This window comes from Plutella xylostella, chromosome 10 (assembly GCF_932276165.1).
Source record: "Plutella xylostella chromosome 10, ilPluXylo3.1, whole genome shotgun sequence".
NCBI lineage: Eukaryota > Metazoa > Arthropoda > Insecta > Lepidoptera > Plutellidae > Plutella > Plutella xylostella.
The window spans coordinates 11943224-11956810 of record NC_063990.1 but is presented as its reverse complement, the minus strand read 5'-3'; the positions used below and the strand labels follow the sequence as shown (position 1 = coordinate 11956810).

Sequence of the window (13587 nt, the reverse complement as noted above, 5' to 3'; positions counted from 1 at the left end):
AAGGCGTGGATTCCTAATGAGGTAATTAACACTGACGGGCAATTAAAATGCGTCATTAAATCTGCGCTTAGTTTTTTTTTATGGTATTGATCTTAATTGAAAGCCTAATTCTTCAGCTTTCGAATGACATATCACTTTTATATTTACCATTTATCGTTTTAGGAAAATCAATGTATATGTGCGCCGTGAAGGCTTGAGTCGATTTGGTTGCTCGCGAGTGTAGTTAAGGACGGTTCGGAGAGCGATAAAAAATATTCTCTTAATAATCTTATTGAGAGGATAGGTGTGCTCATAAAGTCACAATAACATCAACCGGGTACCGTGGGTAGATTATGCTAAATGGGAAACCACCACCAAGTCCCTTTGTTCCAATTCTATGTATAAGTTCTAAGTAGGTAGTGCAGCACTTTAGAGCTGGATCGTGGTGAAAAGATAAGCCCACCAGATTCCTTGTCAGTCACTGACTGCCCAGGATGCGCCGTCGTCGTCGGGTAGTATTCTTTTGGTACCCCTCTAGGAAACATTGGCAGTATTGGCACCCAGTGCGGTGCGGTTCTTACTCACTTTCAGAAAGTGCAACCCAGCAACCTCTTAGATAACTTACCCACCCGACGCTATTCGAATGAAGAGTAGTAGAATTGGATCATTCTACAAAGACTAAAGTACTTACTTATGCATTTCTTCTTTCTATTATTATAAGTACTTATCATGTATTTCGAAACATTCCTACTAATAAGTGGCCTTTTTCAATAAGAGTCTCGTCCCTCCACTATGTGCCCCCTCGGGGTCTGGCTGAAGCCCCCGTGACTGTGACACCTGCAATAAGATATCAGTTTACCTAGCTCTTAAATAATTACCTAATTTAATTCCGCTGGCTTTGTTTACTTAATTATTGTTTTACCATGTTTTAATCAATAACAAATGCAAGCAATGAATCAACACGTTAACTATACCTCTTAACATAGTGATAGTAGTTCAATTAAGACAATCCATACGTTATAGATTAACATGTAAATTACCAATTAATATAAATTCTTAACAGTACGTACACAATGACATGAACTTCTATGCAGTATACATACGTACAGGGGCTTACATTATTTTAAATACGATTGATACATATTAATTAAGTACAGCCAATTTTCTGAATGTGTAGCAAAAGCGTTTTGCCATCGGCAAAACTCATTAGATGTTCTTGACGCTTTTTTTCACGCAAATGTTTTTCGTGAAGTTCTCCCACTTATAAACGGAGGTATAAATGAGGACTTGATGATCTCTTCGTTTGTAAATAACGGCCCTTATGCTAGCCCTTTCCTTTACAAAGGTCTTATACATAAGACACAAGTTACAAGGTATACACAAATCTAACTCGCTGAAAATTTATCCGGGATACAATGAAACCGTTAAGAGCAAATGGACTTAAAATTCACAAGAGAAGATCATGATATCGCGGAAAAAACTGGTCGGTCGCCCTCCATTTTAATATGTATGGTTCAATGACGCAACGCGCCGGGTCAGCGTCAAGGTGACGGCCGCTACGGGACTCAGTTGTTTGGACTCGACAATACGTCTCACTTTATTATCATTCACAACATATTAGCACGTAATAGTTCGAAATAACTAAGTACAAACAGGTTAATTTCGTCGTTAACCTGAGGTCACGGTGCCTACGTGGTGGTGGCTTAGGCCTGTTTGATCGATCCTTACATGCAATAATTTCGATAGGTTTCTTGATGTCCTGGAACATGGGTACGGGATATGGTAGTCAGATCTTCGCAGTGTGTGGCCCTGCTCATCGGCATTTATGCTTCTGGATGTCTTTGTCTATAAAAATCTGCTTTTGGTTTTGTAACATTCGACAGCTCAAAGGTACCCATCCTGTAGGTGCCTGTAGTCACTATTGTAGATGTAGAAAGTTACCAAGTCTTATGTCCTGAAAGTTTCGGAGATAAGGCGAAAGATGTCCTGAAATGAATCGTGCTGACCACGAGCAGTACCATGGTGTCCATGGTCCATGACGAATCGGTCATCGAGGAACGGTCGCGGTATGAATAGGGAAGTAATCGAACAACGGCAACGTGCAGAAGGCAAATATTATGTAGAGACTACGAGAGCAAACAACTTGCAAAAAAACCGTGCAGAAGGCAAATATTATGTAGAGACTACGAGAGCAAACAACTTGCAAAAAAACCCCATGTTTTCGCGGCGTTGTAGGTAGCGTGTTGGCGATTCAACAAACAGGTTTTTAAGTTTAAAAATACATATTTATGTAGGCAGTTAAATTAATTAATTCACTTAGAATAGATAAAAAAGATACATAATACTTCACAATAAACGACGATGACAATTTCCTTCTATTAAATAGTTATGCCGCAAGCTGCGCATCGCCTTATGAGATTTTTCAGTGGAAATGTTTTCCTATTCCATTTTCACCCCCATCAATCGACAACCTACATCCACCAAGGCGAGTTTTAATTTAATATTATAATAATGTGTGCATGCATAGATACACAGGTATTACACATGATAGCTCATAAACTCTACTTCAGAACTAAATATACACTACCTTCTTATCAATGTAATTAGTTATCATAGCTTTGGTCATTGTTTCATGACTATTAATCTTTAATGGTTAGGCGCTAATGTGGAAATAGCTATCTATAGCTGAATGTCATTGTTATCTAACCTTAGCATTGTTCTCTTTTTCTTATGTTAAACTAGGGGTCTGGATGATAAAGACTGAGGAGAAAAAGTTGTGGCGCTCTTTGGGATAGACCCATGTCTAGCAGTGGACTATTAGGGCCTTACCACAAAAACTTAAGACAGTGTTTAACAGGTGTTTAACGCTGTCAAACGCCTACGAAATCTGTCAAATTTCGTTTTAAACACTTGTTAAACAGTGTTCAAAGTTTTTTGTGGTAACACAGTTATAGTCCAGAAGATTACATAAAATATGACTACTTGCATAGTAGGTAGAGAAATCTCAATTTATATGTGATAGACTGATAGTACATTATTATCATAATCCTTGCGCACACTAGGCACATTCCCGGGTACTCGTCTGTACATAGAAAATATCTAATAAATTGTAGACAAAATACACTCGTCTGCGCTGGATGTACATACATATACAATATACTCACGACTGTTACCCCGAAGGGTAGTCGGAGGTGACTACAAGAATTATTACCCCTCTAAGCACTTACTGACTCTATGATCTATGACGCTCTTCAAATATAAATTGGTTATGCAATGACGTCACCACATCAAATTGACGCAAAACAAAAGTAGTTTACTTACATCCATTGAATAAGTGGATAACATTACATCAAACAAGCTAAATTAAATCACAACAGGATTTGGTATTAGAACTTCTCCCTAATGAGTGGAGCAACTTCAGGGTCTAGAAAGTTATACAATATGAAATATCACATCAAAATTATTTAATTGAAAATTCCTATCAATGTTGTAAAATGGAAAGCATCTGACGGTCAGTACCTGTTTCACACCTAACTACAAAATAGACTTTCAAGAAAATTGCTGAAAAAAAATTAGTTTGGCTGAACCTGTAAGTCTCAACCAACGGACAACTAGGTACTTACTTCTCTTATGCAGTTCTAAATATGTAGTTTCAAAATAAAGCGGCTGCTGTAGGCTATTTTATTGTATCAAGCATTTTTTTTGTCGTACAACAACAACTTCAAGCTTATCGCAAGGGGCGCTTAAAACTGTTATTGGCCTTCCTCAGCTAACTACTCAAGGCCAACCAAGGATATCGTGGCGGTCCACTGGGCCGCGCAAGTGTAACAGTTGCCATCGACACAAGAAGCTAACTACTGCCTGCTACCTGCCGTGGTCAGAAAATACTCTGACCATCAGGGCTGAGAACAATATTTATATGAATCGTCAGCACTGCTTTAACTGTGAATAGTCGCGTATCCACCTGTTGCAAGCCTTGGCGAGGCATGCCTCGGGTTTGCTAGAACGGGATCCAATGCTCGGTTTGTATGGTCAACATGTCACCGAGGGTACTTTTATACATACCCAGCAATGGATCGCGTTCTAGCAAACCCGAGGCAAGCCTCGTCGAGGCGTGCGACAGGTTCGCTTTAATTATACATTTAAAGGTCACAGCACACACGGATCGACGGCGCTCCCGAACTCGTCCCACGGCGAGGCGATTACGTTACGATTCCCATTAGTGTGCGTTACATATAGTAGGGAGATCCATACAAAGAATACTGAACAGCTCGAGTTGATACGGTCACGATCCCTTTCCGAGTTGATGTGCTGTGAACTTTATAATCTATCAGTGCTGCATCATTTAAGAAATGCGCCAGTACAAAACTACAATATTTATAATCAATGCAAAGTTATGAATGTGCAGGTCTGGTTTATATGAAACATACGTATTATATTCTATACATTTATTATTTTATTACATAATATTACAATCAATACTTAAATATAATTACTATGTATTAAACTAATATTACATCAATACTTAAATATATTATTATTTATTAAACTACGTATGTACATCTACTAATTGTTTCAGTAAATTTTACCTGCATGGATTGCTTGTGTACCTGTACCTGTAAATAAAATAAAAAAACCACATTAATATTTGTTGTAGAAAAAACATACTTTAGGTATTTAATGAGTCCATGTGGTTATCAGCTAAGAGGATTTTTATTTCACTTAAAATCAATAGGGGAATCCATTTAGGTCTCATCATAACATCTTCTATAATAGCCTACTTATTTTTTTTCCACTGCTGGGCAAAGGCCTCCCCTTTCATCTTCCACACCTTTCGATCCTGTGCACCCTCAGCCCAGTTGTTATCGAATTTGTCCAGGTCGTCCCGCCATCTCCGTCTCGGCCTGCCTCTCCGCCGGCGCCCGTCGCCCGGCACCCACTCGGTCATCTTAATTTTCAATAATATAGTAATACAAAGAGTACTTTTTTACTATAAAATCTTAATTACTTACAATGTTTACAAAGCCGTTGACTTGACCCCTCTGTGAATACTGCGATGATCAAGTCTGTAAACAAATAAAAAATATAACAATGATCTATTGAAAACAATTAAAAACACATATATTAGTGATAGTCCATATTCAGTAAAACGGATTTTAATTTCATAAAAAATCAATAGGGGAATCCATAGTTTTCTCATCATTATAAATATTAATTACCTACTATATTATCATCAGCCTAGCCTAGCCATGTAATGCTGGACATAACGCTTTCGGTAATCTCATTTCGTTATTTTTAATTATAGCATTGTAAGAATATAATTTACTCACCAAAATTCTTTCTTATATTGAGAATTCGTGAGTCCACAGCGTTTCCTCCTTTACCAGGTCACCTGAAAATATAACACAATTCATTTATATTGACACTCTTATGCGTGCTTAAATTAGTGTTGCCACGAATAGTGAATTGGCCGAATACCGAATATTCGGCGACACTGCTGGCCGAAGCGCCGAATATTCGGCCGCCGAATATTCGGCGCTACAACCTGTTTTTTTGTTCCTGGAACTGCTTTGAAGAAGTCGCTATAGATTATATGAGAAATGCTAATTATTAAGAGGCAGAATGCTGTGGCAAACGAGTTGAATTTTTGTTTGATAATAGTTCGCCTAGATCGGATGGCCGATCCTTACAAGTGGTGGTCAGCAAACAAAAAACAATACCCGAATCTATTGAAATTTGTAAAAACTTATCTTTTTTCACCTGGAAGTAGCGTTTATAGTGAGAGGTTATTTTCTGAGGATGGTTACAATGAAAAGCGCAATCGTGGGCTACCAAAAAATGCTGAAATGCTCGTTTTTATCCAGCACAACTTACTACTGATTAATTTTAAGTACTAAAATGTTGTGATTTGGAAATAAATACCAAATTTTGAATAAAATACAAGTCATTTTTACATGATTTACTATTCGGTATTCGGCCCGAATAGTACGCACTATTCGGCCGAATACCGAATACTGAAAAAACTGGCCGAATAGGCCGAATACCGAATAGTTGCCGAATATTCGTGGCATCTCTAGCTTAAATGTATTTACTTAGTATGAATAATCAGTAGTGTGTAAAATTTATTTCATGCTGAGTCAATGAGATTCCCACAAATTATCATCATACAAAATACATAAAATAACATCAATATAATAATCTTAAAATACCTACAACAGTACATGGACTCAATAATTAATAATTGACTCAATAATTTGCTCACCAAAATCCTTCCTGGTCTTGAGAGTCTGTAGCGGCGCACCTCCTCAAAATTATTGGCTCACCTGAAAATATAAAACCACACTTTTATAAATTGAATCTCATAAAAGCATGTAAAATAATACTTAAAATAAAAAATCAGTAGTGTGTATAATTTATTTCATACTGAGTCAATGAGATTCCCACAAAATATCATCATTTAAATTATAGAAAATATCACGAGAATAAAAAATAATATTTACCTTTAAATGTGAGATGAGTTGGTGGAAACATCGTATGACCCAGCTTCACCATCAATGTGATCATCTGTAACACATTGCACTTTATTACACCCTTATCTCCAGTCAATTTCAATAACAACAACATCAACAACTTACCGAATTTTCTCATCAAAATCGTCATTAACCCTAACAAATAAAACTGCTAGGTTTGTACGTTTTTTTTTATTCTTATAAAATATGCTAAACCGTCAGTTTATATGATGCCGATCTTGTTGGCAACGTCTAACGCGTCGTAGTCGCGCGCCAGACGGACGTACGCCTTCTTCTTGCCGTCGGGCCTGAAACAACACCACCAGTGTTAGGAAACTGCAGGAAACTAAAAGCTGTAAGGGATAGCTTGCAGTGTGTCAGCGTTGTGTAACTTCATTTCATTCTGAATCAATGAGATTCCCACAAGATATCATCATATTAAGCTACAAAATCTAAACATTCTTTGATCACATTTTATGATAAAGCTTTAAAGGATTAGCCACACCAAACATGTTCTGCAGTACATGGACAGATCAACCAAGTTACCTATGTTAGGTAAATGATTGGATCTGACCTCAGAAAGCAATCAGTGTGGCAAATCCAAAACTAAATTTAACACATTGCCTCTAACCGAGATATAAGTGTATGATTACCTGATGAGTGTGTTGACTTTAGCAACGTTGATGTCGTACAGCTTCTTGACGGCGGCCTTGATGTGGTGCTTGTTGGAACTCGTGTGCACAATGAACACCAGCGTGTTGTTGTCCTCAATCTTCTTCATCGCGGCTTCAGACGTCAGCGGGAACTTGATGATGTTGTACGCATCCATACTGGAGGAAAGAGATAATATTACAGTAACATCAAATAAATTAAAATTTAATTATGATTAGGGTGAAATTATTGTGAATATGCTTGAATGGAAATAAGCAACGAATATGTACATAGAACCGAGTAGATTTCTTTCAGAAATGTGAGAGCCTAATTTATATAATTACAGTTAGATCACAGGCAATGATTTAGGAATACTTGTAATCAACAAGATAACCTAATCAGGAAATTATAATATTATGAAAGTTGTGGGGATACTTGTCTCTTTTGTAGATTGTATCTAACCAAGATCTGGGTATGTTTAAAATATAAATGTTTTGAAAATTTAAATACACATATTTATACAAATAATTACAATCAAAACAATGAAACTTACCGATTCCTGCTGGGCAGGGATTTCCTCGGGTACTTAGGTTGCCTCGGTGGCTCAAAGGTCTTGGGCCTGCGGAAGTGAACCGAGTTGCGGATCTGTCGCACGCGCTTGCCATGTTCACCTTTCACAACCTGTAACAGACAATTTATAAATAAACAAAATGTAAACTATGAATTAAATGTCTTTGTACTTTGTTATCACCTTGTGATTCATCATCTAATAGTCCATTGCTGGACATAGGCCTCATCATTGGAGCACAACAATATTAAGCACTTTCACTCATTCATAAAAATTTATAGGTCCAAAGTAACTATCCAGAAAAACAGTATTATAAATGACACTTACTTTCTTCTGTGCCTTGAGTGCCTTAGTAACAGGCTTGGATGCCTGTTTCTTTTGTCCCTTGATGCCGGTCTTCTTGGGCTTGGGCGCAATCTTCAGCTTGGCAGCAGCAGGCTTGGCCTTAGGCTTAGCAGCTGCAGCAGCTTTCTTGACTGAAGGCTTGGCACTGGACTTGGTCTTAAGTGCAGCAGCCTTAGCAGAGCCAGCCTTGGCGGTGGGGGCTGAAGCTGGCTTCTTCTCTGCGGGCTTGGCCGCGGCCGGAGCAGCCTTGGCGGCCGCGGGCTTAGCGGCCGGGGCAGCCTTGGCAGCGGGAGCGGCCTTGGCGGCGGGCGCAGCCTTGGGTGCCGCAGCAGCTGCCTTGGGGGCAGGAGCCGGGGTCTTCGACGAAGCTGGCTTGGCAGCCGCAGGCGCTGACGCAGCCTTGGGGGCCGCAGCAGGCGTCTTAGCGGTAGCTGGCTTCTTCTCAGCGGCGGGCTTAGCCGCTCCTGATAATAGTTAATACAGTTAAACATAACCTCAAAGTCATGTATACATTATCAACACGCACGGTTGCTGGCGCATGATATAAAACCGTGAGACAGTTTAATACCGTACGGTCTTGGATTATTATGATGCAAATCACAAAGGATTTGAATTTAGGAACAATAGTAAAAATAACATGACAAACCGCGTGGCTCCTGAAATGTCACCTAACCACCGAGTCACTTGGTAAACACCGCATTTTAACACTTTCACACATTAGTACACTGAGAATTTGTGAATAATATCGTAAAACGATCTACGTAATTCGGCTGTGAGAATAAATAATAGAAATACGAAAACCTACCGGATTTTTCGGGCTGCTTCTTGGGAGGCATCGTGACAAAAAAGATGGAGTCTTTTCGATGTTGCCACAATAAAATATTAATTTTGGAAAAAGGTTATCTGTGTTTAACTTTTTTTTATAGACCGACTTACACGGAGCCAGCACTGGCTGGTGTGGTGGTGAGTTTTAGGGTGAGGCCAGACGAGCGTAATTTTGTGAGTTGTGTGTGAGTCGCAGAAAAGTGTGCGCGGCGACGAGGGGAGTTTAGGGGAGCGATTCGCTTCCCCGTCTCCCTCGTCCCCGCGCATCAAAATACGCGACTCACAATTCAAAATTACGCTAATCTGGCCTCACCCATAGCTTAGGTGCAGCTTTACTGCGGACACATTATCGGACGCGGTTCATAATGTGACCCCACTTTAATAATAAAAATAGCCGATTTCAACTTCGAGTACTTCGACTTCTGCAATATTAATTTATTGCTAGATAGTGTAAACCTCGCTTTGTAATCGTTCAACAAGTTTGAAGCACGCCTCCTCACAGATAGGTTATAAGTACAATAAACTAGGTAGCTGCATGGTAGCTGTTGCCCACGAGCTGCACCTCACCCCCATACCCATTACATTATAAAGTGGCCACAGCCGAACACTCGTTGACTGGTCGAGGATACTGTCTCGCCACTCGTTACACAACTACCGAGTAGAGTTACACCGTGTAACAAGGGTATAAAAATTTCCCGTGGGAATTCCGGGATAATAAAGATTTTAAAGCGTTTTAAGCGAGGGGCGAAAAAATTGTCTTGTCGTACGACTCCAGTCGGGGAGATAGTTTGTTGTAAATACAATATGATGTATTTACATTATAGTAATAAAATACGCGAATAGTTATAACTGTATACGCGATATCATTAATAATATTTAGGCACTTGGGACATCTCACACACGGCCATCCGACCCCAAAGAGCCTGTGGGTATCAGCGTTATATCTACACAGATAGATCTGTCCACAAATATCTGCCCCGGCCGGGAATCGAACCCGGGGTCTCTAACCACTCATCATTCGGTCGTCATTTTATATTATAGGTACTTATATCATTTATAAAATTAAGAGTTTCTAATACGGTAGGTTCAATCCGCTTTACCACATTTGTACCTACCTAGTCAAACAAATCGCCTGATTTGCGAGTTTGACTAGGTAAATGGAGGTTTATGAGACAAGGAACGAAACTGTGTACGATCACGTTGGTTTATCAACGCACAGCATAACTAACTATTCGTAGTAGGTACCTGCTTACGCAATAAAAATGCCCATTACTATAATACATTTATATTATCATTTACCTCATAAAATAACCTATGAAACAAATACTAATTAAATACATTGTGTAAGTTCTTAAATAAAATTCTTATATTTGAATAAAATATTAAGTTGTCACTTAATTAAAATAATCCTATTAAAATTACTTAATAAGAAACAAAGGCACTTCACAAAAAAATACAGGCATTCTCTAAAGAAATTGTCTTATAGTTAACACAAGACATAGTTTAGATATTATAGTCGCTGTGGGCTTGCGTGGAGCTGGCGGTTCTGTGGAAGGAGCCGATGTTCAGCAGCGGCGTGTGGCAGGCGCCGGCGGGGGTGCCCCCCTGCGCCGCGCCCCCCGCTCCGCCCCCCGGCACAGGACGCCGGCCTATTATCAGAGGAAAACACTCGTCAGGGATACACGACAGAGCACCCTGTATTCGCTTCATCCTACTGCTGCACTCCTCAAAGTGATCACTCAGATATTTTAAATCAGGAGATGAAGAAAGATTACAGTGTGTCTTCAAATTCTTATCTATCACTTTCAAGCCATCCGTTGAACTGAATGTTACCTTTTCACCATTGTAGAAGAACATCTCAATGTCTGTCCCGTTCTCCATCAGCTGGCATTTAGCCAATGGCGAGTACAAAGTGATTTTAGGTGTTTTCGCCTTCACAAGGTCAACGAAACGAGACGCATACAAGTACTTCTTCCAGTGTTTCTGTGGCAGATTGTGATACGAGAACACCTCGTCCGGACTGGGGTCGTGATCGTTTAATACGTTGTACTTCTCTTTGCGATGATCGACAGAGTAAATAATAATTTTCATACCATCTTTGGATATTTTACAAATTTCTACGACCTTTTCCTCGCGGTCCTTGCCTTTCCTCTTGATGAACTCGACGACGACGGCGGCGGGCTCGATGCGCAGCACGGCGTTGCGCGTGCGGTGCGCCAGCGCCGGCAGCCGCTCCGCGCACAGCGGCGGGACCCCGATCGTCGTGCGCCCCACACCACCCGCTTTACTTATGTTCTCTTTGTTTTCACACTCATTTTGATACTCAGCAGCAGCACCTTTTATCTCCAACCTCCTAAAATTATCTGTAACTGAAGGCACTTTTGGAGGATTGTCAAACATGTCGAGAGAAAAATTGTTCTTCTGCTGTTTATTAGCACAGTACAAGTCTGGACCTCTGTTATCGACACTCATCTGGTGGTTGTAGCCACTGCTCTGCGCCGAGGGCATGTTGCCGTCTGAAAACCCCGGGAACATGTTGAATGAGGCATGCCTGGGCTCTTCTTTTGGCCCAAAATTGTGATCCCTGCCAAATGCAAGAATACCTGAATTTGTCCTTTCATCAGGTCTCAGTTTGCTACTATGCTGAGTACTATGAAGGGTTGTTAAAAAACCAGAATCTCTGGACATTTCCTGCTTCGATAGAACAGAATGATTTACAAATGGATGTTCCATGATAGCTTTCAGAGTAATCCTCTTTATGGGATCTTTACACAAGAGCTTTTGTAGCAAATCTTGTGCTTGGAGTGATAGTTCAGCAGGTATCTTGTAGTCCGCATTGATGACTTTGTTCAGAGTGGTCTTAACGTGCTGCGTGTGGAAGGGCGGGCTGCCCACGAGCAGCGTGTAGAGCATGCAGCCGAGCCCCCACACGTCCGCCGGCAGCCCGTGCAGCTCGCGCATAGCCACCTCGGGAGATATGTAGTTGGGGGTCCCACACATTGTCACATGTTTCTCATCTGGTCCATTCAACTGGGTTGCTAGTCCAAAATCTGCTATTTTAACATTTAAATCTTTGGTGAGCAGCAGGTTGTTCAGAGACAAGTCTCGATGTATGATGTTGTGTGTGTGCAGGTACAGCACTCCACTCACTACTTGTCTGAAGATGTCAGCGGCTGCCTTCTCTGAGAGGCCTCGAGTTCCCAGTTTGAAATGTTTAGCAAGCTCTCCATTATGTGCCAGTTCTAACACTAAATAAACATAGTGGGCGTCTTCAAAGAAAGTAAACAATTCCAGGATGGCAGGATGCTTGAGTCGAGAGTGTATGGTGACCTCCTGACGGACTCGGCCAATCATGCCAGCACTCGCCATCAGAGCTTTGTCTATCATTTTGATGGCCACAAACAGGCCGGTTCTCTGGCATCTTGCACGGTACACGTGGGCGAACCCACCCTTTCCCAGATGTTCAAGTAGTTCGTAGTCTTGTATTTTCTCCCCAAAAACATTCATTTTTATGTATTCACTTAGTCTTCAATTACGATATTCTTTTGTCGTGGATAAAAGCATGCTTTCTATATCTTCTTAATTTTGGTGTGAATTCCATTATTTCTTTGTATACTGAAAGTCAAGCAAAGCATTAATTAGTTTAAATTTTTATGACTAGCTCTAGTGAAGTTGGAAACATGTATTGTGTTACCTTATTTACCACCCATTTGGCATCTTCTATGCTTTTTGTAATTATTTCCTTAACTCGGTTTGAATCGGGCTCAAATCTATGTTGTTTGAAACTCTGTAAACATAAAAAGTAAAGTAAGTAAAAAGCATTTATTACCAAAAATATATGTGTTTGTAATGAAATCATATCTTGAGTTTTACTAGTGGCACACAAGTGACATAAAACAATACTTTTAATTGAATCTTGTTCTTAAGTGGAATAGGTGTAAGATTATTTTAGGCCAGAGATCTACATATATGACTGAAAAATTAAGTTTATACTTAATCAAAACTAAAGCAATAAAATCCTAAATATTGTGTTAGATTTTCAGTTATGTAACGATTCAAATAAAATAATAAACAGTAAAATTAAAATGAGTTTAATAGGTTATTATTATTAAACATATTCTTGAAATATTTTAATTGACCTTGGTGCTGCCTACGTCCCATTAATACTTTATATCTAAAAGAAACTGCATTTGCTTACTTGTTTTATTGAGAATTTGTAATGTTTACAAGCGTCTGGCGGGAGCTTCTCACATTCACGAAGTAAAAATTTGTAAAGTTGTAATGATCTCATAACAAATCCCCCTGGAAACAATAGTTCGGATGATATCTAGCTTGTGCCTGTTACTGTTACACACTTTACTACTCTCTTGTTGAAATATAAACTATTTTTACGATTAAAATAAAATGAAAACAACACAAATTACACAACCAACACCGCAGCTGTCGTTTTTTGGTAATCTGTGATTTCCACAGACTACTTAGGTGATCACAGATCATAGACTACATCCTTGAAAATACAAATCTCAGAATAATATCTAACTACTTTGATTTTGTCAACAATTTTTAATCAAATCCAGAAAAACCTAGATTTTTTACAGTCTACAAAAGATGTATTGCAGAGTAGGTCCAAGATATTTTACCTCAAACTTCAAGGATAGGCAGGAATTCATCTTTACAATCTCGTTTGTTGTACCACTATCGTAGAAGAAT

The 13587-nt window shown here is 39.5% G+C and overlaps 2 protein-coding genes across 2 annotated transcripts; both read right to left on the bottom strand.

Annotated features, from left to right (window-relative positions):
- Positions 1–6665: 6665 nt before the first annotated feature.
- Positions 6666–9017, bottom strand: LOC105384808 (60S ribosomal protein L23a). Its single transcript, XM_011555087.3, has 5 exons — positions 8858–9017; positions 8035–8516; positions 7693–7820; positions 7142–7318; positions 6666–6796 (listed from the first exon to the last, which is right to left on the bottom strand). Exons 1-5 carry the CDS (start codon positions 8886–8888, stop codon positions 6712–6714), a joined length of 903 nt encoding a protein of 300 aa, XP_011553389.2. The 5' UTR covers positions 8889–9017; the 3' UTR covers positions 6666–6711.
- Positions 9018–10149: 1132 nt separating this feature from the next.
- Positions 10150–13344, bottom strand: LOC105384809 (serine/threonine-protein kinase PLK4). The gene is made up of 3 exons (XM_011555089.3): positions 13076–13344; positions 12572–12664; positions 10150–12492 (listed from the first exon to the last, which is right to left on the bottom strand). Exon 3 carries the CDS (start codon positions 12382–12384, stop codon positions 10381–10383), a length of 2004 nt encoding a protein of 667 aa, XP_011553391.3. The 5' UTR covers positions 12385–12492; positions 12572–12664; positions 13076–13344; the 3' UTR covers positions 10150–10380.
- Between the last annotated feature and the right edge of the window lie 243 nt (positions 13345–13587).